Raw genomic sequence first — 27395 nt, forward strand, 5'->3', positions numbered from 1 at the left:
GTGGTGGGGGTGGTGGTGGTGGAGGTGGTGGTGGTGGTGGGGGTGGTGATGGTGGTGGAGGTGGTGGGGGTGGTGGTGGTGGTGGTGGGGGTGGTGGTGGAGGTGGTGGGGGTGGTGGTGGTGGTGGAGGTGGTGGGGGTGGTGGTGGTGGTGGAGGTGGTGGTGGTGGTAGTGGCGTCCACTCGTCCACTCGCCTCCACCGCACGGTGGCCGCTCCTAGAGAGAGAGAGAGAGGAGGGCGCGAGCAGGAGGACGACTCACAAGAGGTGCCAGCAGCAGGAGGAGGAGGAACCACAGACGAGGATTGGGAAGGCGGCGGCGGCAGCAGCAGCCACGCGGTGAGCAGCTCGCGCACAAATCCCGCCCTCCCCTCCACCTCCCAGAAGCTCCGCGGTCCTCTATATATGAAGGTGTTGTCGACCAATCAATGAGCGTTCATACATGTTGGAGGGGACCAGACCAGCCGTCGAACATGCAGGCGTGCGAGGGGGCAACGCTGTATCCCATACAGATGTAACAGATGGAGTCCACATTTGTTTTGCTGTACTGCATTCTGCTGGCGAGCAAGGGAGTTTCGTGACATCCGTGCGCGCTCCACCAAGCCTCGCCTCTACGGTGCCGCGGTCGCAGTCTGTAAGTGCCGGACGACGGGAGCGCAGCAAGTAGGCTCGTAAACTCGTCTGTCTGGAACGCAACGCGCCATGTATGAATCAACGAGACTACCGAGCAAACATCCGTGCGGTAGGACCCTCCTGAAAGGGAGTCTTGAGGCGGTGATGCTTTGCCAGGAACTCAATTACAACGGCGTTGACGCCACTATTCCACTGATATGTTATGAGGAAGGTCCACCAGAGAAGGGCCATTGTCCGAAACGTCGCCTGCTTTTTGCTGTTGTTGTTGTTGAAGGGCCCTGTGTCTTTGACGGATGTTATGAAGACAAAGGCGGCGCGACTCGGCTTTTCTGGGGGGGGGGGGGGGCACGGTTTGAGTTCTGATAATTACATCTCGTAGCGCCTCGCAGGGGTCCTCGCTCCGCCCGTCCGGGTCTCGGGGTCAGTGGGGGAGGGGGCGGGGGGGTGGGGGGAGGAGTGAGGTGAGGGGGACGGGGGGGCGGAGGTAATAGGGGGGGAAGGTGGTGGGGGGGGTACTGAATGGGGTCTCTGCTCTTCGGGGTACCCCCCCACCACCACCGACGCCCATTTCCTCGCGCACCCCCCACTGCGACAGACACACAGAGAGCGCTGTGACTGTGGCGCTCACCGGCGCGGCACGGCGATGGCGCGGACTCAGTGGTGCGGGGACACGGGGACGTGGGGACACGGGGACGTGGGGACGCGGGGACGTGGGGACACGGGGACACGGTGACGCGGGGACGTGGGGACGCGGAGACGTGGGGACACGGGGACGTGGGGACGTGGGGACACGGGGACGTGGGGACGCGGGGACGTGGGGACACGGGGACACGGGGACGTGGGGACACGGGGACGTGGGGACACGGGGACGTGGGGACGCGGGGACGTGGGGACACGGGGACACGGGGACGTGGGGACACGGGGACACGGGGACGTGGGGACACGGGGACGTGGGGACACGGGGACGCGGGGACGTGGGGACGCGGGGACGTGGGGACACGGGGACGTGGGGACGCGGGGACGTGGGGACACGGGGACACGGGGACGTGGGGACACGGGGACGCGGGGACGTGGGGACGCGGGGACGTGGGGACACGGGGACGTGGGGACACGGGGACGCGGGGACGTGGGGACGCGGGGACGTGGGGACGCGGAGACACGGGGACGTGGGGACACGGGGACGTGGGGACACGGGGACACGGGGACACGGGGACGTGGGGACACGGGGACACGGGGACACGGGGACGTGGGGACGCGGGGACGTGGGGACGCGGGGACACGGGGACACGGGGACGTGGGGACACGGGGACACGGGGACACGGGGACGTGGGGACGTGGGGACGTGGTGACACGGGGACGTGGGGACGTGGGGACGTGGGGACACGGGGACGTGGTGACACGGGGACACGGGGACGCGGGGACGTGGGGACGTGGGGACACGGGGACACGGGGACGTGTTGACACAGGGACGTGGGGACACGGGGACGTGGGGACGTGGGGACACGGGGACGTGGGGACGTGGGGACACGGGGACACGGGGACGTGGGGACACGGGGACGTGGGGACGCGGGGACACGGGGACACGGGGACGTGGGGACACGGGGACACGGGGACACGGGGACGTGGGGACGTGGTGACACGGGGACGTGGGGACGTGGGGACGTGGGGACACGGGGACGTGGTGACACGGGGACACGGGGACGTGGGGACGTGGGGACACGGAGACACGGGGACACGGGGACGCGGGGACGTGGGGACGTGGGGACGTGGGGACACGGGGACACGGGGACGTGTTGACACAGGGACGTGGGGACACGGGGACGTGGGGACGTGGGGACACGGGGACGTGGGGACGTGGGGACACGGGGACACGGGGACACGGGGACGTGGGGACACGGGGACGTGGGGACGTGGGGACGTGGGGACGTGGGGACGTGGAGACGTGGGGACACGGGGACGTGCGGACACGGGGACACGGGGATTGCGAGAGGACCCAGGGTGTGCGTCTAGGAGACGGAGCGAGACAAATTGAGTGGCCAGAGAGGGGCTCAGTTCGGCAATGGTTCGATCGGCGTACAGGCGGACAGACAGAGAGAGACTCAATACTAGATAGCGTGGATGACTGACGGAGTGTGTGACGGAGGGATAGATATACATCGTGGCAGACAGCGAGTGAGTGAGTGAGTGTGTGACAGACAGGAGTGAGTGAGTGTGTGACAGACAGGAGTGAGTGAGTGAGTGTGTGACAGACAGGAGTGAGTGAGTGTGTGACAGACAGGAGTGGTCGACATTCGGGAAGATCGTGGCGGGGGGGGGGGGCAGTGCGGGGGGGGGGAAGAGGAGCAGAGGAAGAGCCTGGAGCGGGAGAAGACGTCGGAATGAAGAGGTGGGGGGGGGGGGCGGTGAATACCCGCGGGCGGGGGGGGGGGGCAGCAGGGAGTGGGGGAGCCTGGAGGCCGGAGATGAAGTCCAGATGTAGCCGAGATCGACCGCGGCCGATCTTCAAAGTGCAGTGTCTGGGAGGAGAGGACACTCAGCTCCGTGAGAACCCAGCCCCTACCACCCAGCCTCTACCACCCAGCACCTACCACCCAGCCCCTACCACCCAGCCTTTTCCACCCAGCCCCTACCACCTACCACCCAGCCCCTACCACCCATCTCACCACCCACCACTTAGCACCAAAGCATGTGGGACACACGCCCATAACCCATTCGCAGGAGCCGGGACTTGCCATCAACCCAACCCACAGCCGCACGAGCAGCCTGCTGCTGCTGCTGCCAGCTGCTCCTGCTGCTGCTGCCAGCAGCCTGCACCTGCTCCTGCTGCCTGCTGCTGCTGCAATAGCTGCTGCTGCCAGCAGCCTGCTCCTGCTGCTGCTGCCAGCGGCTCGCGTCTCTTGATCCCCGACTCGAACTGAAAACCCGCACTCGGGACGCACGGCCGCTGCCCAGAGACGGCCGCGAGGCTCAGAGGCCGCGGCGTGGGCCTCCCGGGGCCCCCCGCGGCTGCGGCACTGCGAGTGGCGCGATGACGGCCACAACAACAAGAGCAGCAGCAGCAGCAGCTGCAGCTGCAGCAGCGGCAGCGTCGGCGGCTTCCAGCAGCGGCGCGTCCGCCTCGATCGGCGGAGACGTCGCGCTCGGCTCCAATGTCGCACCCCCCCCCTCCCCCCACCCTCCTTCCTCCTCCTGTTATCGACCCGAGCGGCTCCCAGCATCATCTCGCTAATGATAATAAATAAATAATTAGGTCCACGCGAGGCTGCACGCACGGGGCATTCCTCCATGAGGGGGGGGGGGGGGCTGTGGTTTGATGGCGAGCCGAGCTCTCCTGGACAACGTCACTGCCGATGCCGCCAGTCCAGACCCCTCGTGGAGTCGGGGACTGCGCGGGGCAGGCGGTGCCCTGCGGCCCCCCCCCTATCCCCGACCTCCACCGTCTGAAGAGGCGAGAATCTCCTCCACCTCCTCCACCTCCTCCTCCACCTCCTCCTCCAGCTCCTCCTCCTCCTCCACCTCCTCCACTTCCTCTCGCACGTGCTGAGCGTTGTTCCTCGTCCCCACACCTCCGGCTCGGACCCCGTGTGCAGGGAGAACGGGAAACGCCGAGTAGGGGTAACGGGGAGTAGGGGTAACGGGGAGAAGGGTAACGCCTTGCATGGGTAACGGGGAGAAAAGTAACGGGGAGAGGGTGACGGGGAGAAGAGTAACGCGGGAGCTTCGAAGCGAGCGGCGGCCCTCGGGGTCTGATTCTGCGCGTACGCCCCCCCCCCCGGCTCACAGAGGCTCTGTGAGGCTGCCTCTGTGTGGCTCTGTGAGCCTCACAGAGCCACACAGAGCCTCACAGAGTCACACAGAGTCACACAGAGCCACACAGAGCCTCACAGAGCCTCACAGATCCAGCCACACAGAGCCTCACAGAGACTCTGTGAGGCTCTGTGTGGCTCTGTGTGGCTCTGTGAGGCTCTGTGTGGCTCTCGCTGCCACCCGCAGCGAATTCCTCCTCCAGGTCGCCTCGTCCGGAGCGGAGCACGCGGCTCGTCCACACCCCGCTCCCCCTAGCCCTCCCCCCCACTCTACTCTAACACAAGAGCCCCCACTCTCCTCTAAGACAAGAGCCCCCCCCCCCCATTCTCCTCTAAGACAAGAGCTCCAACCCCCCCACCGCCCCCCGCTCCGCCCCCCAGATCGCGATCTCATCCAGCTGAGGGACGCTCGCTGCTTCCACGTGGAGGGCAGCGAGCTGTGGCCGCGCTGCCAACTCGCGGGTTTTACTCGAAAACAACATAATCTGGCAAGAAGACACCCCCCCTCCTCCCCATATCTGTCGCTCCCCACGTACCTGTAACTATATATACAACAACAACAGCAGCAGTAGTAGTTAATTGTTATCCCATCAGTGGAGCTATTGTCTTGGGGAGTGCATTGTCTCATCGGCATCGGTTGATCGCGAGCAAATCTCCGCTCCCGTGTCGACATTCGGTGTCCCGTGAGCGGAGCGAGACTCGCCCCAAGCGGCGCTGGCGGTCGTCCCGTCGTGTGAACGCGCCAGGAGCCTCCCTCCCTCCCTCTCCCGCTGATGATGCGTCCGAGTGGGACGACAAACGCAGTGATACATAGCACAGAATCACCATGATGATGATGATGGGCTTTGTGTCGTGTCATTGTTGTGTTACCCCGTCTCCCCGTCGCCCCCTCCCCGCGGGCCGTGGCCCTGGCGAGTGGCTGCGCCCTGAGCGCGGCGTGGCCACAGCACCTCGCGGGGGGTCCCCGTCGCGCGCGCGGGGCTCGGGTCCGAGGCGTCGCAGGGGGGGGGGGGGGTGACTCCGCCGTCCTTAGTCGAGGAGGTGAATGAAGTTTGATGCGAACGAATCGAGACACTGTACATTGTTCTTTAATATCCTGCTTCGAAGTGGGTATCTTGTTTTTAAACCTGAGCGAGTGAGTTGGATTCGCGACCACGTGCCGATTGAATTTGATCGCAGCGACAATTTGCCAGCGGTTGAATGTGACTCCTAAGGCCTGTGGATAGTTGGGGGGGGGGGGGGTGACACAAGTAAGTAAGAACATTTGTTATTGCGCACTCTGATGAGTCCGGTCCATCACGAGCACGCATCGATCGCACTTTGAAGTCGGCTCCTCTCTGAAACGACAACAGCAGCAACAGCAGCAGCAGCAACAGCAACAACAGCAACAGCAGCAACAACAACAACAGCAGCAGCAACAACAGCAGCAGCGTTTAGAGTCTGTCGCAGAACTGGCTCAGACTCAGAGCCGGGAGCATGTCCCAGCGTCTGTGGGCCGGAGACCCCGACACTTGCGCTGGCCGTGTCGGGCACGAGGTGGACACGCGGCGGGTACAGCAGCAGGTACAGGTACAGCAGCAGCAGTGGGAGCGGCAGCAGCAGTGGCAGCAGTGGCAACAGCGGCAGCAGCAGTGGCAGCAGCAGAGCAGCAGTGTCAGCAGCGGCAGCAGCAGTAGCAGTGGCAGCAGCGGCAGCAGCAGCGGCAGCAGCAGTAGCAGTGTCAGCAGCGGCAGCAACAGTAGCAGTGGCAGCAGCGGCAGCAGCAGCAGCGGCAGCAGCAGCAGGTCTACGGGGACTCTTGAAGACACCAACACGCGTCTCTCTCTCTCCCTCTCCACTGCGGTTTTAATTTAATGGTAGCGATGTTTTAGGGGGCTGGGGGGGGGTTCACGTCGTCGAGCTGACTGCCTGCTAAAGGCCGCCTCGCGTCGCGCTCATCCCGAGCGATGTCGTCGTCGTCGTTGCGGCAAGAAGACAAGTTTTAGCGTCGCCGCTCTTCCGTCGGCGCGCAGCCCCCGACGACGTGCGGAGCGACAAACTCGGCGGGAGGGCGCTGGGGGCGCTGGGGGCGCTGGGGGAGGGCGCTGGGGGGGGGGCGTTGGGGGGGGGCGTTGGGGGGGGGCGCTGGGGGCGCTGGGGGAGGGCGCTGGGGGGGGGGCGTTGGGGGGGGGCGTTGGGGGGGGCGTTGGGGAGGGGGGGCGCTGGGGGGGGCGCTGGGGGGGGGTGCTGGGGGGGGCGCTGGGGGCGCTGGGGGAGGGCGCTGGGGGGGGGGCGTTGGGGGGGGGCGTTTGGGGGGGGGGCGCTGGAGGCGCTGGGGGAGGGCGCTGGGGGGGGGGCGTTGGGGGGGGGCGTTGGGGGGGGCGCTGGGGGGGGCGCTGGGGGGGGGGTGCTGGGGGGGGGAGGGCGATGCGGAGCAGCGCGCACCGAGGACCACGCGAGGCGACGCCGGGAGCGGAGCGCGCCTCGCGTGCCGCGAGGCGCGGGGCTGAGCGCGGCGGCACCAGAGGGTGGTGGCGGCGTCTACTTTCTCTCTCTCTCGCAGCAGCAGCAGCTTGTAGATGAGTCGGTGCAGTGGAGAGTTTATCTTGTTGTATTGAAGGGGCTCGCGGCAGCACAATGGCGCGTGTGTGTTTGTGCGGTGACTCTGAGCAGGGGTCGAGGGGAGGTCGCGCTCTTGAGAACCCGAGACCTGTCCCCTCTCGCCTCGCTCGCCAGCCCCTCTCTCACCGCTGTGCTCGTCACAACAACAACAACCAACGCCGTTCGCCACGTGGTGGCGGTCACTTCGCCACCAGGGCGTCTGTGCCAGGCTAGGTGGCGCCTGAAGGTCACGTGGCGTGTGGAGGCTCTCCGCTCCGCAGGAGGTCACGGCAGTGACCCCCTCCCCAGGTGTTGCGGCTTGGCTCAATGAGGCGGCCGACGGAAGCCCTTCAAGCTGTTGCCCACAGCCTCGCTCGGCCGTGCCGCGTGCCCTGCCCCGTTGCTTGCCCCCCCCCCCCGTGCCCTGCCCCGTGCCCCTCGGGGGGCACTACGGGTGAGTGGAGGGTGGGGGGCACTAGGAGTGAGTGGAGGGGGGGCACTAGGGGTAAGGGGAGGGTGGGGGGGCACTAGGGGTGAGTGGAGGATGGTGGTGGTGATCATCGCGTTATTGTGATGACGTAGCAGCCAGTGAGTCTGTGGATCTTCGCGTGAGCCCATGGCTCTCTGTGTGAGTCTATGGCGGTTTTTGGGAGTCCGGGTTTCCGCGTGGTCTGTATGCGTGTGAGTCTAGGCCCTAGGGGGTTATGTGTGAGTCTGGTGGTGTCTGAGTGATTGTGTGGGTTTCTGTGCGTGTCTGGCGCGCTCTGTGGGAGTCTGTGGATTCCTGTGCAGCTGGAGAGGTGAAGGAGGAGGCGGTGCTCGGAACAACTCAGAAATCATTCGGAAATAATCCGACGCCGATTCAGTCAGCTGGTAGTGTGGTGATCAACCCAGCAGGTTGGTCAGAGGTGGCAGATGCGGATGAGGGGAGCCTTCATCCAGCAGTGGATTGACCATGACTGATGATGATGGTGATGAATGGATGTGAATGTCGTGCTGCTGACGGAGTGATTGGGTGATCCTATGGCATGGAAGGTTTACAGAGCAGCCGAGCCTGGCGGAGGGTCTCTCTCTGCTGAGACAGGTGGGACAAAGTCTCCCTCTGCTGAGACACGTGGGACCGAGTCTCCAGCGGGGCTCTGTCTCCCTCTGCTGAGACACGTGGGACCGAGTCTCCAGCGGGGCTCTGTCTCCCTCTGCTGAGACACGTGGGACCGAGTCTCCAGCGGGGCTCTGTCTCCCTCTGCTGAGACACGTGGGACCGAGTCTCCAGCGGGGCTCTGTCTCCCTCTGCTGACGCGTGGTGCTCGCTGCACTCGTTGGGGTCGCGATAGATCGAGAGCCTCACGCGGCAGTCGTTGCTGCTGCTGCTGCCGCCTCCTCGTCCTCGTCCTCCTCCCTCGATCTCTCTGCATTCGTCCTCTCGTAACACGGCGCCGCCCCTGTGCCGCTCGCTCTCGAGGACAGGGCTCGACTCGGGGTCGCGACGACAAAGCCGCGGAGAGACGGGAAGGCCCCAGCAGAGCTGTCAACACCCTACTCAGTGCCTCGCGTATTGCAAACCAACTCAGACCTCATTGGTCACCCCGCGCCCTTCTAAATCTCAACGTTAATTCTACAAAGTCCCATCACAAGGGAGAAACACAAAACAAATAGACAATTACCACTGGTACACTCACCACTGGTACACTCACCCACACACTAACCCACACACTCACCCACACACTCACCCACACACTCTCATACCTGTCAACCCCCTAATCACCTTATTACAGACCAAGTATAAATCTCAACGTTCATCTTACAAAGTCCCATCACGAGGGAGAAACACAAACACAGAGACACAATTATAATTTTGTTTGTCCGCATTGAAACGGTTCTGCGCCGTGTGGACCTGAGAACTCAGTTTCCCTGCACGAGGACACGGGGGGTTAAACCGCGTGGGTTGACGAGCGTGCACCAGACACGCCGTCAGCTGGCGCCAACAATTGTTGAAGCTCTCTGCGGTCTGCTGTGTGTGCACATTAAAGGTTGTTACCGTTATGGGCCAATTGGTGCGCGTGTTTACGCGTGAGAGGGCATCGGAGGCAGCGCACTCTCGCGGCACAGACGGAGCAGCGGAAGTCCCCCACGTGCCCAGTGCCGCCTGCTGCGCGGCCAGCCCCGGGGGAGGCGTCGCTGTCCACGGGGTGGGGGTGTCGCCACGTCGCCGGGTGCGTGCCGAGACACCAACCCTCGCCGCTGCCTCCACAACCCGCAGCGCTGGGCCACAGGCGCACGGGGGCAGACCGCGCGCTCGCGCGTGCGTGCCTGTGTGTGTGTATGTGCCTGTGTGTGTGTATGTGTGTGCGTGTGTACGTGTGTATGTGTGTGCGTGTGTATGTGTGTATATGTGTATGTGCGTGTGTGCGTGTGTATGTGTGTGTATGTGTATGGAGCGATAGTGTAATGGTTAGCGCGCTGCGCTTTGAACCTCGGTCACCAGGGTTCGATTCCCGCTCACGGCCAACACCAGTGGCGATTATCTGAACCGGTCCTGGGCCTCCCCTAGGTCGACTCAGCCTCAAATGAGTACCTGGTGCGGTGTGTAAACATTGCCACTGGGAAGACAAAGGCGGTCGGGCGTGGTGTTGGTCACCTACCCCCTCGTATACCGTTCCGGCCTTCATAGGTGCTCGCGAACAGCACTTGCCCCGACAGTCTGTTAAGGCTATACGGGGGATCTTTATCTTTGTCTTGTGTGTGTGTGATGGGGCAGTTGTGGAGAGAGTGGAGAGTTTCCCATACCTGGGCAGTGTGCTCATGACCGGCCCCGGTTTGACAGCAGAGATCTTACTCCGAATCAGTCGAGCGGCATTATCTTTTCATCGGTTGCATAACGCAGTGTGGAAGCTACCTGGTCTATCATTCCGCACGAAGCTTCGGGTCTTCTCGGCCACGGTCATTCCCTACCTACTTTACGCTTGCGAAACGTGAACCCCCCTAACGGAACAACTTCGCCGGTTGGAAACATTCAGCCTGGCCTGCCAACGATCCATCCTGGGTTTAACCAGGCTGGATTGTGTGAGGAGCTCACAAATCCTTGAAAGATATGGCACAAAGTCCCATCGGTGAGCTCCTCCGGCAGGCAAGGCTGCGTTGGCTGGATCATGTAGCCCGCATGCCCAGCCCACCGCATGCCTAAACAGCTTTTGTTCGGCCGAATCGAGGGGGCTAAATGGGTGCGGCACGGGCTGGAGGAGAGATGGAGTGATATGGTACAGGAGGACGTGGCGCTGAGTGGACTTGTCGATGACTGGTACCAGCGGTGTCAAGATCGGTTCGTGAAGGACGCTACTGGGCAGTTGGAGGCAGTCGTCCAGAACGGAGGGCGGAGGAGCGACGCTCCCAACAACGAGGGGAGCGCCGGGTGGCTAAAGCACAGCAAGTTGGCACAGTACGGGGCACAGGTGGTGCATCAGCCAGTCGTCTCAGTCAGTCAACCCGTGGTACCTGGGTCTGCCCCGTGACCTCCTGCCAGTGGGCGTTCGACACTTCACGTGGCCTCAAGGTGCACAAAGCCTGGCACACGCGTCGTGGTGACGTCCCCACCACTTAGTGGCGAATGGCGGTTGTTGTTGTGTGTACATGTGTGTGTATGTGTGTATGTGCGTGGGGAGCGGTGGTGCAGCGGTCAGCGCGCTGCGCTACGAACCCGTCGACGCTAGTTCGATTCCCGTTCACGATCAATAACGGTGACGAATATCTGAACCGGTTCTGGGGCTCCCTTAGGTCGACTCAGCCGTAAATAAGCACTGGGGAGACAAAGGCGGCCATATATGTACAGTATGTTGAATTTATTTCGCACTGTACGTAACCAACCGTGCAAATCGGAGGTGTGGGAAAGGTAGCGGTGGCGCTTTCCACCCACCACCACCTCGTGCGCCGTGCCGGCCTGAACAGATGGAACCACTTGCCCCAATACTCTGTTAGGGCTATACCGGGGGATCTTTGCCTTTGCTTTACACATCCCACCAGCCACACGGCCTTCTCCCGGGAGTGCAGGTGTCTGTCGTGCACACTGCGTGACTGTAACCCGCCTTCCCACAGTTCCTGGGACTCCCGTTTCGTCGAGTCAGCGTGCCGGGACGACAGCAGCGTGGCGGCGTCGTGCAGTCAGGGACCGCCGCTTCGTCGATTCGCCGCTCCGCATCGCAGCTCATGCAATATGGTTGTGTGATTTTACGGAATTTTAGAGAGAGAAAAACGCCTCTTATTGCGATTTAGGTTGCCGAGCCCTGGTCTGGAGCTCGCTAACACCACTCTCCCCTCCCCGAAACTGCGTTGGCGGTACAAGGCCGCTCGCGTTCAAGTGAAAGCGCGCGTTGGTGCACGGAGCGTTGAGACGGCGACAGCTCCCTGCGGCCGAGCGGCTTCTTGGTGAGGCGCGAGCGGCGAGGTCGAGACGAGGTCGAGGCGAGGTCGAGGAAGGTCGAGACGAGGTCGAGACGAGGTCGAGGAAGGTCGAAACGAGGTCGAGGCGAGGTCGAGGCGAGGTCGAGGCGAGGTCGAGGCGAGGTCGAGACGAGGCATCGCGGGATCGCGACCCGGAGAGTGCTGCGTGTGACGCGCGTGCATCACGTGGTCGAGTCGCCTCTCTCTACCCCCCCCCCCCGATTGCCCCCCCCCCCATTGACCCCCCCCCCATTGCCCCCACGGGATCTGGGCTCTGGTGACGACTCCGCGCGCCTCCCCCCCCCCCACCAGGCCCCCAGCGCCCTCCGTTCCACGTCGCCGTCGTTATCTGCGCGTGTTCCTTTATTCGCGAAAGGGGCTGCGCTTACGTAACATTCACCAAGAAATCCGCGCTCGCTCGGGCTTGGGACACGCGGAGTGTTGGCTCGCAGCCCGCGACCTGCAGCGCGACCCCAGCGGGAGCGGGAGCACGCGGAGCCCCCCCCCCCCCCCCCCAATAAAACCCCGCCCTTCCTCCCACTTCAGCATTACAACTCGGGGCCTGCTCACGTCAGAGCGAGGATGCAAAGGGCACGATTGCGAAGAACGTAATTCACCCCCTCCCCCCATGTAGCCCGGCGCCTGGGCACCCCGCTGGGCCGTGTGGGTTCTGGTGCCGCAGTTGCACCGCCTGCGCGCTCGAATGTTTGGCCACTCGTTTGAATTCGTGGGCCCCTGACCTTCGATCCGGCCGGTTGGCTCAGCAGCAGCGCGAGCGGCTTCGCGATCAGAAGGGTTCAAGTTGAAATCCCGCCTCGGGGTTTTTTCGGCGGATCATCCACGATAATCGTTGCGGGGTCACTCACATGAACGCCACGTTGTGGACACATTTTACCGCGGCTGCCCAGTTCATAGACTCGTCCCCTGCCGTAGGAACGCGGGATTTCCACTGCTGGCTCCGCAGAGCTGTACACGGGAGATGGTCGTCAATAGCTTCAGTGCTCTCTTGATCAGGAAACCACGTTTGGCGCATTCACAAACACGCGCAAATTAAGTTTTACGCGCAGTGGAGTTGTGTAAGAGGGGATAGCAAAGGTCTCCTTGTCAAGGAAAGATTCCTGGGGGGCCAGTAAGACCTTGTATAGAAAACGATGAAAACCATCTGAACTCGGAGCAGCAGCATCAGCAGCCGTGACGTCGAGGGCTCATCCCCGAGGCTGCGGTCGAGAGGGCCTCGCCCGTCGCGCCCACCGCCCACCACCCACCACCCACCGCCCACCACCCACCCCCCACTCGCTCACACGGGGAGGCGGCGGGCGCCCGCGCGTTATATAACGCGCGGGCGCGTGGCCAGAGGCGTTAGGTAATAACAATCATGTGGCCACCCTCCTAGCACAGCCCGCGCGGCGCGAACCCGGCGACCCGACTGTAGCTACCGCGCGGGGCCCCGGGACAGCAACTGGTGGCTGGAGCCAGACACAGCGGGGGTCCCGGTCCCCCACCCTCACCCCGCCACCCACCAGGCGCCCGGCTCATCGCTCCTAAAGCCACCCGGGCATCGCGCGGCACCACCACCTCCACGCAATTGTCACCCTCCTCTTCCTCTCTCTCTCTTTCTCTCTCTCTCGAGACAGCTCAATGGGCACGCTTTGTCTTCTCGACGTTCTCTGTCGTTGTTGTTCCGTGTCCATGGCGTGCGCGCCTGCACGCGTTTCAAATCTGCACGGGTTATGTAAAGACGCGCGCGTACGCAGTGGCTGAAGCATCGATTCGGATCGGCGCCGGCACTTTCGGCTCTCGCCGCGCCGGCGATCGTCTCACCGGTGCAAATCACGCGGCGCCTCGAGCGAGCGCTACGTGCATTGACGCGCGCACGGAGAGTGCACGGAGAGCGCACGGAGAGCGCTACCACGGCGGAGCTGGCACGGGGGAGGGGGGGGGTGACCGCGCGGCCCCAGCGGAGACCACCACGTGGTGGGCTCAGGGCATCATCACGTGGTGGGCTCAGTGCATCATCACGTGGTGGGCTCAGTGCACCACGTGGGCTCAGGGGACCACGTGGTGGGCTCAGGGCATCATCACGTGGTGGGCTCAGGGCATCATCACGTGGTGGGCTCAGTGCACCACGTGGGCTCAGGGCACCACCACGTGGTGGGCTCAGTGCACCACGTGGTGGGCTCAGTGCACCACGTGATGGGCTCAGGGCACCACCACGTGATGGGCTCAGTGCACCACGTGGTGGGCTCAGGGCACCACGTGGTGGGCTCAGGGCACCACCACGTGATGGGCTCAGTGCACCACGTGATGGGCTCAGGGCACCACCACGTGATGGGCTCAGTGCACCACGTGGTGGGCTCAGGGCACCACCACGTGGTAGGCTCAGGGCACCACGTGGTGGGCTCAGGGCATCATCACGTGGTGGGTTCAGTGCACCACGTGGGCTCAGGGCACCACCACGTGGTGGGCTCAGTGCACCACGTGGGCTCAGGGCATCATCACGTGGTGGGCTCAGTGCACCACGTGGGCTCAGGGCATCACCACGTGGTGGGTTCAGTGCACCACGTGGGCTCAGGGCATCATCACGTGGTGGGTTCAGTGCACCACGTGGGCTCAGGGCATCACCACGTGGTGGGCTCAGTGCACCACGTGGGCTCAGGGCATCACCACGTGGTGGGTTCAGTGCACCACGTGGGCTCAGGGCATCATCACGTGGTGGGTTCAGTGCACCACGTGGGCTCAGGGCATCACCACGTGGTGGGCTCAGTGCACCACGTGGGCTCAGGGCATCACCACGTGGTGGGCTCAGGGCACCACGTGGTGGGCTCAGTGCACCACGTGGTGGGCTCAGGGCATCACCACGTGGTGGGCTCAGGGCACCACGTGGTGGGCTCAGTGCACCACGTGGTGGGCTCAGGGCACCACCACGTGATGGGCTCAGGGCACCACGTGGTGGGCTCAGTGCACCACGTGGTGGGCTCAGGGCACCACCACGTGGTGGGCTCAGGGCACCACGTGGTGGGCTCAGTGCACCACGTGGTGGGCTCAGGGCATCACCACGTGATGGGCTCCCTTCTGCTCGCTGTGTGCGGCCCGCGCGACGTCTCGCGGCCCGGCTCGGCCCCCCTCGCGCGGGACCTCCGAGATTGGGAAGATGAAGCGGGTGGAGGGCCAGAGGTGGGAGGGCGGGGGAGGGGGGGTGAGGGGGTTTGCGGACTGCGGGCCCCTGTTATGTTGCACTCGCATCGGGGGTCAGAGCCGCGTTTCGGGGTCAAATAGCGTCCCCCGTTCCTGCCAGCGGACGTTGGCAAGGGCGGTGACGTCGGACTCCGCGAACCTCCGTGAACCGCGCGCCTCGCCCCCTCGCCCGTTTCGGTGAAAGCGCAAAAGAGCGCGAGTGGAGAAAACACGAACCCGGTTGACTGCGGCCGCGCACACACAGCTGTTTACGTGCAGCACGGGGTCAGCGCGGGGTCACGCTCATCAAAGCCCCCCCCCCCCCCCCCCCCCCACACAGCTCTCGTCTCCTACCAGTCTAAGGGTTGGGGAGGTGACCTCTGTGCGAAAATAGCGTGCGCAGCCGGGCCGCGTGCGGTGCGCCTCGCTCGTGCCAAGTCGACCCCAGCTAAAGGGTTTCGGGCGCGGCTTCTCCACGGCCCGAACGGCCTCCCCCACCCCGGCGGACGAGTCCCAAAGTGGATCATTAACCGCGACTCGTAGCAATTTCATCGCAATCGTTTATGACGAATTATAACGGCAATCATCAGAGTCGTCATTGTCCCTGGTAGCGTTCTACCCCAATCTTAGACTGTTCTCGTTATGTCCCCTTGCAGGGTAAAGCCTCCTCCTCCAGGGCCGTGAACTCATTGGCTGCGTCAGGGGTTCCTTACTCGGTTGGCGCGCCCTCTTTCAGCTGCGGGTCTCATCTTGATGCCATCTCTGACTGGCACGGCTCAAGCTCCCTTCATGTGAACGCGAGCAAAACTGAGAACCTTCAAATTGTAAATGCACAACAACAAAAAAGACAGTTCTAAATGCAATCTCCAAGTCAAGTGTGTACCTCCTCGACTCAGATATTGTTTTGGCAAGATCAGCAAGGCATTGTCGTTCACGTGTGGCAAGCACGTCGTGTGTAACGAGTGCGACCCTGTAATGTTTTATTTCAGCAATCGGAAGCCCATGCAGCTCGGTGAGCACCGGGCGGCTACGGTCGGATCTTGCAGTGCCCGTCACCACCACGTGCCACAGAGTTGTGTGCACGCTGCAGCATGCTCATGTTTTTACCAGACGTCCCGTATAGTAGTGAGTGGCAATAATTGAGCCTTGTCGATACTCTACTACACGCCACCGTGTTGGCTGTGTCACGACTCAGGAGTGGCCGAATGTGTCCTGGAGCCCTGATGTGAAAATTGCTCGACCTGCTGATCAAACGACATACCCTGGTCGAGTGCGGTGCCCAAGCTCTTTAGATATAAATATAAAACCGAATCCTGGTGTCTACAACCGCCGCACCTGAGCCTTCCACAATTTTTCCGCCTGAGCCTGACTGCCGACCAGCAGAACCTCCGATTCCACATCCGCCCATGCTGCTATCAAACACGTGGGGTTATTTCAGATCGCAGTCTCGTGAGGTGCAAAGTCACGTGCCCGATTTAATCGCCCAACCGTCACGAGACTGGAAGCGACTGGAACACGATGCTCTCCGTCAGAAGATCCGGCCACCATTGGCGCGTGTCAACCCTGCGTCGACGTTCGATTCATTTACATCTCAATTAAAAAATTACATCACTGCCGTTTTTTTTTTATGAACTCGTGTCCATTCCAACAAGCACGAAGAGAATGGTGACTGTCACCGCGGGCGATCGCTGCGAAGCAGACGCAGAGGAGGCTGGAGAGTCTTCGGAATAAAAATGGTTTCAAGACTGTTCGACTACTCGCGCACAGAGCCGCCTGGAGATCTGCCAACCGACTCATTGTTGAGTCTTGCGGATCGCTCCGCGAGTCGACGAGCAAGGCCCACGATCGCCGTGCCCTGTGGAGCGTCGTGAAGAGCGCTGGCGGCACTCGGACCACCCATCATCAGCTTTAGTCAACCCGGGCTGTGCACGGCACCTGCCACATTCCTCGCCGATCAAATCCTCACGATCAAGACGGCAGTTACTAACTGGAAGGCAACGGCATTCTCGCGGTCTGCCACCGGAGTTTCATCTGCCTGCAACCGATGCAACAATCGACACCCTGGCACCAACGACGGTGACAGGGGTTGTTAACGCCCGTCACACGCCTGCCAAATAAGACATCGCCGCTCGACTACGTCCACGCGTCCATTCTCAAATCATGATTGGGTGGTGCTTGTGCCGCTGATTATCCGCCTGGCAAATCTTTCGTTGAGTGAGGGGCTGTTTCCCAGAACAGTTCGAAATGGCGCAGGTAACATCGCTCCTGAAACAAGTTGCCTTGAAGCCATAGCGACCCCGCCAACTATTGCCAGATCTCAAACGTGAGTGGGATTTCAAAGGTCATAGAGTTGCTTTGCCTGAAGCGGTTGCTTCCCCATGTCGCTGCGATGGGCGTATTGAACCCGGAAGTTCCACAGCACTGAGACGGCTCAACTAAAGATCACGATGACCTCTACAATATCACGGATGACCTCTACAAGATCACGAATGACCTCTACAAGATCATGATGACCTCTTCAAGATTACGAATGACCTCTACAAGATCACGATGACCTCTACAAGATCACGGATGACCTCTACAAGATCACGATGACCTCTACAAGATCACGATGACCTCTACAAGATCACGGATGACCTCTACAAGATCACGGATGACCTCTTCAAGATTACGAATGACCTCTACAAGATCACGATGACCTCTACAAGATCACAGATGACCTCTACAAGATCACGATGACCTCTACAAGATCACGATGACCTCTACAAGATCACGGATGACCTCTACAAGATCACGATGACCTCTACAAGATCACGATTACCTCTACAAGATCACGATGACCTCTTCAAGATCACGAATGACCTTTACAAGATCACGATGACCTCTTCAAGATCACGAATGACCTCTACAAGATCACGATGACCTCTTCAAGATCACGAATGACCTCTACAAGATCACGATGACCTCTTCAAGATCACGAATGACCTCTACAAGATCACGATGACCTCTTCAAGATCACGAATGACCTTTACAAGATCACGATGACCTCTTCAAGATCACGAATGACCTCTACAAGATCACGATGACCTCTTCAAGATCACGAATGACCTCTACAAGATCACGGATGACCTCTACAAGATCACGGATTACCAACTCTGTGCAGATGAGACTCTGCTGTCCTTGTTCAAGACAAGACTTAAGACCCCATCCATGTTCACGCCTGATTGATTGTTGGTAGTTTTACTTGAGTCTTATTGCTCGTGTCTATTGCCCTGGTTCTACCCAACTATTTCAATGCTTTATAATATAGGCTTATTGGGTTAGATCGCGTAAGTATATAAATGTGTCGTTAAAACCCGCCACCACCCGACACAGCCAACTAATAAGGGTTGTCACGTAAACAAAACGTGGCCAATTCGTCACTAGTACGGTACTAGTGTATAGTGTAGTGTATAGTGTAGTGTACAAGTACAGCACACCGGTGTGTTGGAGAGCCAAGCCACGACATTTACAATCTGAGTACGACGTTTCGCCAGTAATTACCACTAGCTTCATCAGGCGACAGTATGATGAAGCTCCTCTCAATGCTTTTGGTTTCCCTTGAAGCGTCTGAAGATGTCGTGAAGCATTAACTCGCAGTGATCGGCATCATCATCATCATCGTAGTCATTATAGAATCATCTGCATCATCACTCAGAGTCATCACCACAATCACAAACAACACAAATTCAACATTAGCAATCATCACCCGTCATCATCGTCGTCACCGTATCATCGTCATCATCATCAAGTATCTATCCTCATCGTTGCCATATACTATGGCCTTCATCTTCACCATCATCATCTTGACCGGCATCATCATCATCATCCTCACCACCACCCCCGTGGAGTAGATGGGGGGAGGAGTCGTGGCTCAATGAGCCGCGGCCACCGCGGTGCCACGATGCACGTGGCCCCGTGTGCACGTGTCGTGACGACAGGGGCGGTCGAGCTTGAGCCAACACCCGTGTATTAACACTCAAGTAGTTTGTACAGCGCATAACCCAAGAGGTAGCGGCCTCTTCACCCGCTTATTAAGGGTAAGTGGCGAGCTCCCACTTATCTCCACACCCGTCCTCTCAAGGAGACGACCTGATCTGGCCCTGGCTAGGCACAGATCCCGACCACCAGCCACACGAAGTCGGGCCTCACAAGGACGCCGACCTTGGCGGCTCTGGCTAGCCGCACCGCTGACTTGCTCTGGCCGGCCCTCAGAAGGACAGCGACCAGAGGAGTTCCAGGGACGAGCTAAGCTGGCTTTCGATCTTCACTGGCTCTTCATCTTGACCCGTTCCCAACGTCTGCCTCGAGCTCTCTGGCTCTTCGCCTTTTATACCAACTTGCCACCGAGGGGCGGGGCTGTGTGGGATCACAGCATCCCCCCACAGCCCCCCCAGGGCGGTAACGGTTGCGGACGTGATTGTGTACAGCCCCCGTATAACCATCCGTTTTCCTCCCGTAACACCCCTACACATGGACAAGCGAGCGATGTGTGCGCACGTAAACGCGGGGGCCCGTGCATGTGTCCTGTGTGTGCGTGTGTGCACCCGTGCGCCTCTACCCGTGCGTGGGGGGCACTGGGAGTGTGGGGGGCACTGGGGGCGTGGGGGGCGTGGGGGGCGTGGGGGGCACCAGGAACATGGAGGCACGGGGTGCGGAGGCTCGAGATGTGGAGATTTCTCCCAAATAAAAAACGCCTCCCCAGGGAGATCCTCGTGAGACAGGGACACGAGCCCCCTCCCCCCCAATCTGGTTTACCCAAACTCCACTCAGCTGATCACCACTCCCTGGGGGTCGTGGCCCCCATGCTGACGCGAGGGGGCAGTGGGAGGGGGGGAGGAGGGGGTCTCGGGTGTCGTGTTGACGAGGCTCTGGGAAGAAGACCCCAGTCGGGGGTGAGAATTCGGGTCAGGGGTCGGTGTCGCCTCTTCCACTTAGGCAGAGCTGCTCCCTCCCCACGGGGTGCTGGGCGAGTGACTCTGGGTCGTGCCTATCACTAGTGGCTAGTGGCTATCACTAGTGGCTAGTGCCTATCACTAGTGGCTAGTGGCTATCACTAGTGGCTAGTGCCTATCACTCGTGGCTAGTGGCTATCACTCGTGGCTAGTGCCTATCACTCGTGGCTAGTGGCTCTCACTCGTGGCTAGTGGCTATCACTAGCGGCTAGTGCCTATCACTCGTGGCTAGTGGCTATCACTCGTGGCTAGTGGCTATCACTAGTGGCTAGTGCCTATCACTAGTGGCTAGTGGCTATCACTCGTGGCTAGTGGCTATCACTAGTGGCTAGTGGCTATCACTCGTGGCTAGTGGCTATCACTAGTGGCTAGTACCTATCACTCGTGGCTAGTGGCTATCACTCGTGGCTAGTGGCTATCACTCGTGGCTAGTGGCTATCACTCGTGGCTAGTGGCTCTCACTCGTGGCTAGTGGCTATCACTCGTGGCTAGTGGCTATCACTCGTGGCTAGTGGCTCTCACTCGTGGCTAGTGGCTATCACTAGTGGCTAGTGCCTATCACTCGTGGCTAGTGGCTCTCACTCGTGGCTAGTGGCTATCACTAGTGGCTAGTGGCTATCACTTGTGGCTAGTGGCTATCACTCGTGGCTAGTGGCTATCACTCGTGGCTAGTGGCTATCACTCGTGGCTAGTGCCTATCACTCGTGGCTAGTGGCTATCACTAGTGGCTAGTGGCTATCACTCGTGGCTAGTGGCTATCACTCGTGGCTAGTGGCTATCACTCGTGGCTAGTGGCTATCACTCGTGGCTAGTGGCTATCACTAGTGGCTAGTGCCTATCACTCGTGGCTAGTGGCTATCACTCGTGGCTAGTGGCTATCACTAGTGGCTAGTGCCTATCACTAGTGGCTAGTGGCTATCACTCGTGGCTAGTGGCTATCACTAGTGGCTAGTGCCTATCACTCGTGGCTAGTGGCTATCACTCGTGGCTAGTGGCTATCACTAGTGGCTAGTGCTTATCACTAGTGGCTAGTGGCTATCACTCGTGGCTAGTGGCTATCACTAGTGGCTAGTGGCTATCACTAGTAGCTTGTGGCTATCACTCAGATCGCCTCATAGCCTTAACAGACTATTGGGGCAAGTTCTGTTAGTGAGCACCTATGAAGGCCCACACGGCACACGAGGGGGTGGGTGGCCAGCACCACGCCCGGCCGCCTGTTTACTACACACCGCACCAGCCACTCGTTTCAGGCTGAGTCGACCTAGGTAGAAGCCCAGGACCCGGCTCAATTGTTGCCATGGATGTCAGGGAATGGAACTCAGAGAGTCAGAGAGACAGAGAGTCAGAGAGGCAGAGAGGCAGAGTCAGAGAGGCAGAGTCAGAGAGACAGAGAGGCAGAGACAGAGAGACAGAGAGTCAGAGAGACAGAGAGTCAGAGAGACAGAGTCAGAGAGACAGAGTCAGAGAGACAGAGAGTCAGAGAGGCAGAGAGTCAGAGAGACAGAGTCAGAGAGACAGAGAGTCAGAGAGACATGGAGTCAGTGCCCATCTCGGCGTCGCGTGGTATCTGGAGTCTGAAATCGCCAGCAGCGCGAGACACAGCGGCGATAGCGGCGATGAATCCCCCGCGCCCCGCGACGAATGGCCAGCTCCAAGCGTGTGGGTAAATCACACACGTGTGTGTGTGTCAATAACACACGTGTGTGTGTGTGTGAGTCAATAACACGTGTGTGTGTGTCAATAACACGTGTGTGTGTGTGTGTGAGTCAATAACACACGTGTGTGTGTGTGTGTGTGAGAGGGTTAATCACACACGTGTGTGTGTGTGAGTGAATTGATCACACGTGCGTGTGAGTTAATGCCACGTGTGCATGTGTGTGAGTTCATCACACGTGCATGTGTGAGAGAGTTAGTGACACGTGTGTTTGTGTGTGTGTGTGAGTTAATCACACACGTGTGTGTGAGGGTTAATCACACACGTGTGTGTGTGAGTGAGTTAGTGACACGTGTGTTTGTGTGAGTTAATCACACACGTGTGTGTGTGGGCTCGCCTCCCCATCAAAGGGAGGAGAGGGATGGTGGTGGTTGTAGGCTTACGCCCTCCACAGAAGATGAACATCAGTGGAGGGATGCAGGCAAGGCAGAAGTGTCAGATGCCTTCTACGATCTGTCCCAGGTGCTGGCTAAAGTGACCCCTCGGGATAGAGTCATCCTCTTGGGTGACGTTAACGCCCAAGTGGGTCAAGATGCAGATACCTGGCCCGGAGTGAATGGAAGGCATGGAACAGATCAGCTCGATCACAACGGCAGGAGGCTGCTACACTTACGTGCTTGTCATCACCAACACGCGGTGCCGGCATTGAAGCATTCACACAACACCATGGATGCACGCCGGGTCCAGGCGAGGACATCTGCTGGACTACACAGTGAGGGAACAGCGAATGCGGGCCCACTGCCTTGATACCAAGACCTCCCGCGGTGCTGATCTCCCTACTGACCATCGGTTTGTCATCAGCAAGATGCCTCGACTGTGCTTTTATTGCGGCAGCAATCACCCATCAAGGACCCAAGTCAAGGCCACAATGGCCTGGTCTCGTCGAGCTGATGAAGGTGATAGATAGGAATTTCATCAACGCTTACAACTGGGGTTGGCATTGTCTCCCCCCTTCCTCCTGATGCCGAGGGCAAATGAGTTGCAAGACAGCGGGTCACGCAGCTGCTATGGCTGCATTGCGTACGCAGTGCAGACCTCCCCAGAAACCCTGGCTAACGTTAGGAGGTGTTCTGACAAGTTGAGAGTAAGCGGAATGCTCACTACTCCCCCTGCCTACTACATCCCACGTTGAGCAGCGAGGAGACTTACCGCAGCCTTCGCTTGGAGGTTTGGAGAGCCGTGCGGCGCTGCGAGGATGAGTGGTGGTCGCGAGTTGCTGAGGAAATGGAAACTGCTCCAAGTAGCAAGCGATAACAAGTTGACTTTTTTTTTACCATCATCAAAAATGTACTTGCAACGCCACACCTATCACCATCCTACAGGGAGAGAACGGTGATCCGATCTCCGACCCCCCCCCCCCCCCAAGAAAAGGTTCGCATGTTTGCTGAGCATTTCTGTGAGGTCTTAGGGGAACCCCTCAGCTCAAACAGCATCATAGGGCAACGTGGGGGTGGACCTCTGCCGATGCTGCCGTGCCTCAAATATTGGAGGAAGTAGCCACTCCTTGTGACTGTTTCGCCGAGGAGCCATCTGTTGAGGAAGTATGAAGGGCAATCCGGAGCTTGAAACCAGGTCAAACGAACGGGGAGAGATGACCTCCAAAGTGAACTGCTGAGGGAGGGTGGCGTTTGTGTGCAGACTGCCCGATTTGACGTAATTACAACCGTCTGGTCCACAGGACTGGTTCTGCAAGATTATAAGGATGCCCTGGTGGTCCGTACTGATTGCAACTACCGAGGTATCACGCACCTCAGTGTGCCGGAAAAGGTCCTGGAAAGAATGATTCAACATTGCCCTTGCTAGGCAAGCTGAGGAGAAACTTACGGAGCTCCAATATGGTTTCAGTCCGGAGTGGTCCTGCACGGACGCCATTTTCTGTGTCTGTATGCTACAGTATAGGTGTTGAGAATTTCAACAAGACCTACAATCTCTACTTTATTTACCTGGTCAAGGCCCATGATACCATCAATAGGCCAGGGCTCTGGTTTATTCTTTGTGCTTTTTGAGTCCGAGACAATCTGTTCGCAATCATGAAGGGCCTCCAAGACGGTGGGCAGGTGCAGGTAAGGCTGCGTGGCTGGGTGTCGTGGGGGCCATCGTGTGTTCGCCTTTGGGTGCGACAGGAATGTCTTCTGGCGCCTACCCCAGTCAACCTCGTCTTTTGGCCATGGAGTTCAATAAGTTCTCCATGGACGAACCGGTGAAATTCCATCTGGTGTAGATTAAATGGGAGGCTGATCGATGCCCGTGTGCGGTCGAGAGATGGCTCCCTATTGGTCAACCATATTTTGTTTGCGGATGATCTGGTGATTTCTGCCTACTCTGAGATATTGGAGATTATACTGATCAATCCGGAGCATGCTACTAAGAGATGGGGCCTTACTATCAGCCCCACCTGCCTGGGTATTCTAATTCATCAAATGCTCCCCTTCCTCAACTCCCCATGAGTGACGGGGCAATTGTGAAGAGAGTGGAAACATTTCCATACGACTCATCATGGGTTTAACCAGACTGGACTGTGTCAGCAGTCCACAGGTCCTTGAAAGATCTGGGCACTACCCCATCAGTGAGCCACTCTGGCAAGCGAGGCTGCATTGGCATGGAGCCCGCATGCCCAGCCACCGCCCAAGCAGCTTCTGTTCGGTCGGATCGAGGGGGCTAGAGAAGAGATGGAGTGATGTGGTATAGAAGGATGTGGAACCGATTGGAGTTGCCGATGACTGTTACTAGCGGTGTCAAGATCGGCCTATGTGGGGTAGGTTCGTGAAGGACGCTGCTGGGCAGTTGGAGGCGGTCGCACTCCAACAACAACGGAGGGCGGAGGAGCGACGCTCACAACAACGAGCGGAGCGCCGGGCGGCTAAAGCACAGCAAGTTGGCACAGTGGGAAGCACAGGTGGTGCGTCTGCCAGTCGTCTCAGTCAGTCGACCCGTGGCACCTGCTGGGTCTGGTCCGTGACCTCCTGCCAGCGGGCCTTTGATACTTCGCGAGGCCTCAACGTGCACCTAGCCTGGCACAAACGCCGTGGTGATGTCATCGCCACTTAGTGGTGAACGTCGGTTGTTATTGAGTTGATCACACGTGTGTGAGTGTGAGTTAGTCACACGTGTGTGAGTGTGATCACACGTGTGTGAGTGTGAGTTCATCACACGTGTGTGAGTGTGAGTTAGTCACACGTGTGTGAGTTCATCACACGTGTGTGAGTGTGATCACACGTGTGTGAGTGTGGGTTGATCACACGTGTGTGAGTGTGAGTGTGATCACACGTGTGTGAGTGTGATCACACGTGTGTGAGTGTGAGTTCATCACACGTGTGTGAGTGTGATCACACGTGTGTGAGTGTGATCACACGTGTGTGAGTTTGAGCTAATCACATGTGTGTGAGTGTGAGTGTGAGTTCACCACACGTGTGTGAGTGTGATCACACGTGTGTGTGACTGAGTTCATCACACGTGTGTGAGTGTGATCACACGTGTGTGTGAGTGTGATCACACGTGTGTGAGTGTCAGTTGATCACACGTGTGTGAGTGTGAGTTCATCACACGTGTGTGAGTGTGAGTGTGATCACACGTGTGTGAGTTCATCACACGTGTGTGAGTGTGATCACACGTGTGTGAGTTCATCACACGTGTGTGAGTGTGAGTTCATCACACGTGTGTGAGTGTAATCACACGTGTGTGAGATTGAGTTAATCACATGTGTGTGAGTGTGAGTGTGAGTTCACCACACGTGTGTGAGTGTATGAGTTCATCACACGTGTGTGAGTGTGAGTTCATCACACGTGTGTGTGCATGCGTGCCCGTGTGTGGACGGAGCGGTGGCGCAACGGTCAGCGCGCTGCGCTACAAACCCAGCGACTCGAGTTCGATTCCCGCTCACGGCCACCACAAGTGACGGTTATCTGGACCGGTCCTGGGCTTCCCCTAGGTCGACTCAGCCTCAAATGAGTACCTGGTGCGATGTATAGACATCGCCACTGAGAAGACAAAGTTGCCACTCACCACCTTGTGTGCCGTGCCGACCTTCAGAGGTGCCCGAACAGTCTGTTAAAGCATTCCGGGGACCTTTGTCTTTGTATGTATGTGTGTGTGTTCGTGTGGTTTTACATGTATGTGGTTGAATGTGTATGTGTGTGGTGCATCGGCCAGTCATCTCAGTCAGTCGACACCTGGGTCTGCCCCGTGACCTCCTCCTTCCGGCGGGCGTTCGACACTTCATGTGGCCTCAAGGTGCACCTAGCCTGGCACATGTGTACGTTCGTTCGTGTTGTGTGTTTGTATATATGTGTGTCTGTGTGTGACGGGGTGTGTGCATCTATCTGCGTGTGCGTGCGTGCGAGGAGCAGTGTAGCGGTTAGCGCTAATCTGCACCACGAACCCGGCGACCCGAATTCCATTCTCGCTCACGGCCAACACCAACGACGATTATCTGAACCGTCCTGGGCCTCGCCGATGTCGACTCAGCCTCAACATCAGTACCTGGTGCGGTGCGTAAACATGGTCACGAGGGAGACAAAGGCGGTCGAGCGTGGTGCTGTCCACCCACCCACCTCGTGTGCCACAGTGCCGGCCTTCACAGGTGCTCCTCGCTAACATCACTTGCCCCAACAGTCTGTCGAGGCGACACGGCTTAGGTGAGAGTTTAATTAAACACACGCTGCATCGGCGAAGCGTTTGGGGACATCCCGACCCCTGATTAACACCGGGTAAAACTTAAACCGGTTTGGCGCTTGTGACAAGAGGCTGCGAGGTTTTAGGGCTTGTAACCCTAGCCGAGGTTTTAATCTCAATTATGCCACCCCGCCCCCATGCGATGCAAATCTCTAACGCCGCTTGTGAGGAACTGGCGCCCGTGACCTCCCGTGGCGGTGTGAGGTCGGAGTGAGCGCTCGGAGTGCGCGTGAACTCTCAGCCCTGAACCTCGCAAACAATAAAAAGGGTGAACGCGCTCCCGAGTATCTGTTTTGATGATGTTGTTGTCTGTGCTTCCGAGAAGTCCCAGGGAGTTGTCACTGAGAGCCGCGATTGGCTGGCGCGTCCTGACCGGTGTGTTTACGCCACGGCGCACACACATACACGCGCGCTCACGTACCCACCCACACACACACACGCGCATTCACGCACACACACACACACGCGCGCTCACGTACCCACCCACACACACACACGCGCATTCACGCACACACACACAGGCGCATTCACGCACACACACACACACGCGCACACCCACACACACACGCGCACACTCACGCTCACACACACACACGCGCACCCACACAAACACATACATGCGCGCACTCACGCTCCCACACACACGCGCACTCACGCTCCCACACGCACACACGCGGTATATATACGGGCTCCGTGCCCGCAAGCGCCGCAATTAGCGCAGTGAGTGGCTGGGTACGCGAGCGGTTCAACTGAGTGGAGTGGTCGGGGGTCTGTTACCGGAGGGTTTCATGCGGGTGTCAGTCTCGGTTCGCGACCGCGCTCGGCTCATTCATTCGTCTCGTTAAACTCGCCTCCTGAGCGACAGCGACCCTTGCCGCAGGGCTCCGCTTGCGGTCTCGCGTTACCGCATCGGCCACCGAGTGTGCGACACTTGCGATCCCGGCGCGCTTTAGCGGACCGACTGCGCGAACGCGTCAGACGATGAATCGCGTCGTCTTGCAGAGAGCGGCCGCCCAGCTGCCCCGGGGCTGCCCCTTCGCGCCCCAGGGCGGCGGCAGCAGCAGCCGGGCGGCGCAGGCGGTGGCTCCTGTCGCCGTGGAAGCGCCGGCGAGCCTGGCCCGGGAGACGTGGCCCCGCGCCACCGCCGCGGGGGGGGCAGCGAGCGGGCTCCGGTCGATGAGCGAGATGCCCAGCCCGCCCAGCCTGCCCGTCGTGGGCAGCCTCTTCGAGGTGCTGCGGAAAGGCGGCATCTCCAAGCAGTACCAAGTGCTGGTGAGAGGCGCCACGGGGCCATTGGCACTCACACCAACACACACACACCAACACACACTCACACCAACACACACTCACACCAACACACACACCAACACACACTCACACCAACACACAC

At 59.7% G+C, this 27395-nt stretch overlaps 1 protein-coding gene across 2 annotated transcripts in view; it reads left to right on the forward strand.

Moving 5' to 3' along the window:
* The first annotated feature begins 11371 nt into the window (after window positions 1–11371).
* Window positions 11372–27395, forward strand: part of LOC133354894 (1,25-dihydroxyvitamin D(3) 24-hydroxylase, mitochondrial) — a 39989-nt gene continuing 23965 nt past the window's right edge. Inside the window, exons 1-2 of one of the 2 annotated variants that reach the window (XM_061572057.1) lie at window positions 11372–11437; window positions 27008–27277. In XM_061572057.1, the coding sequence (XP_061428041.1) occupies window positions 27182–27277 (96 nt within the window). In that variant the 5' untranslated portion in view covers window positions 11372–11437; window positions 27008–27181. Of the gene's footprint in view, window positions 11438–26679; window positions 27278–27395 lie in introns of those variants that run through there. The other variant, XM_061572056.1, reaches the window with a different exon arrangement.

The sequence above is a fragment of the Lethenteron reissneri genome, chromosome 49 (assembly GCF_015708825.2).
Source record: "Lethenteron reissneri isolate LAM-NWPU_2019-01 chromosome 49, ASM1570882v1, whole genome shotgun sequence".
In the NCBI taxonomy this organism is placed as follows: Eukaryota; Metazoa; Chordata; class Hyperoartia; order Petromyzontiformes; family Petromyzontidae; genus Lethenteron; species Lethenteron reissneri.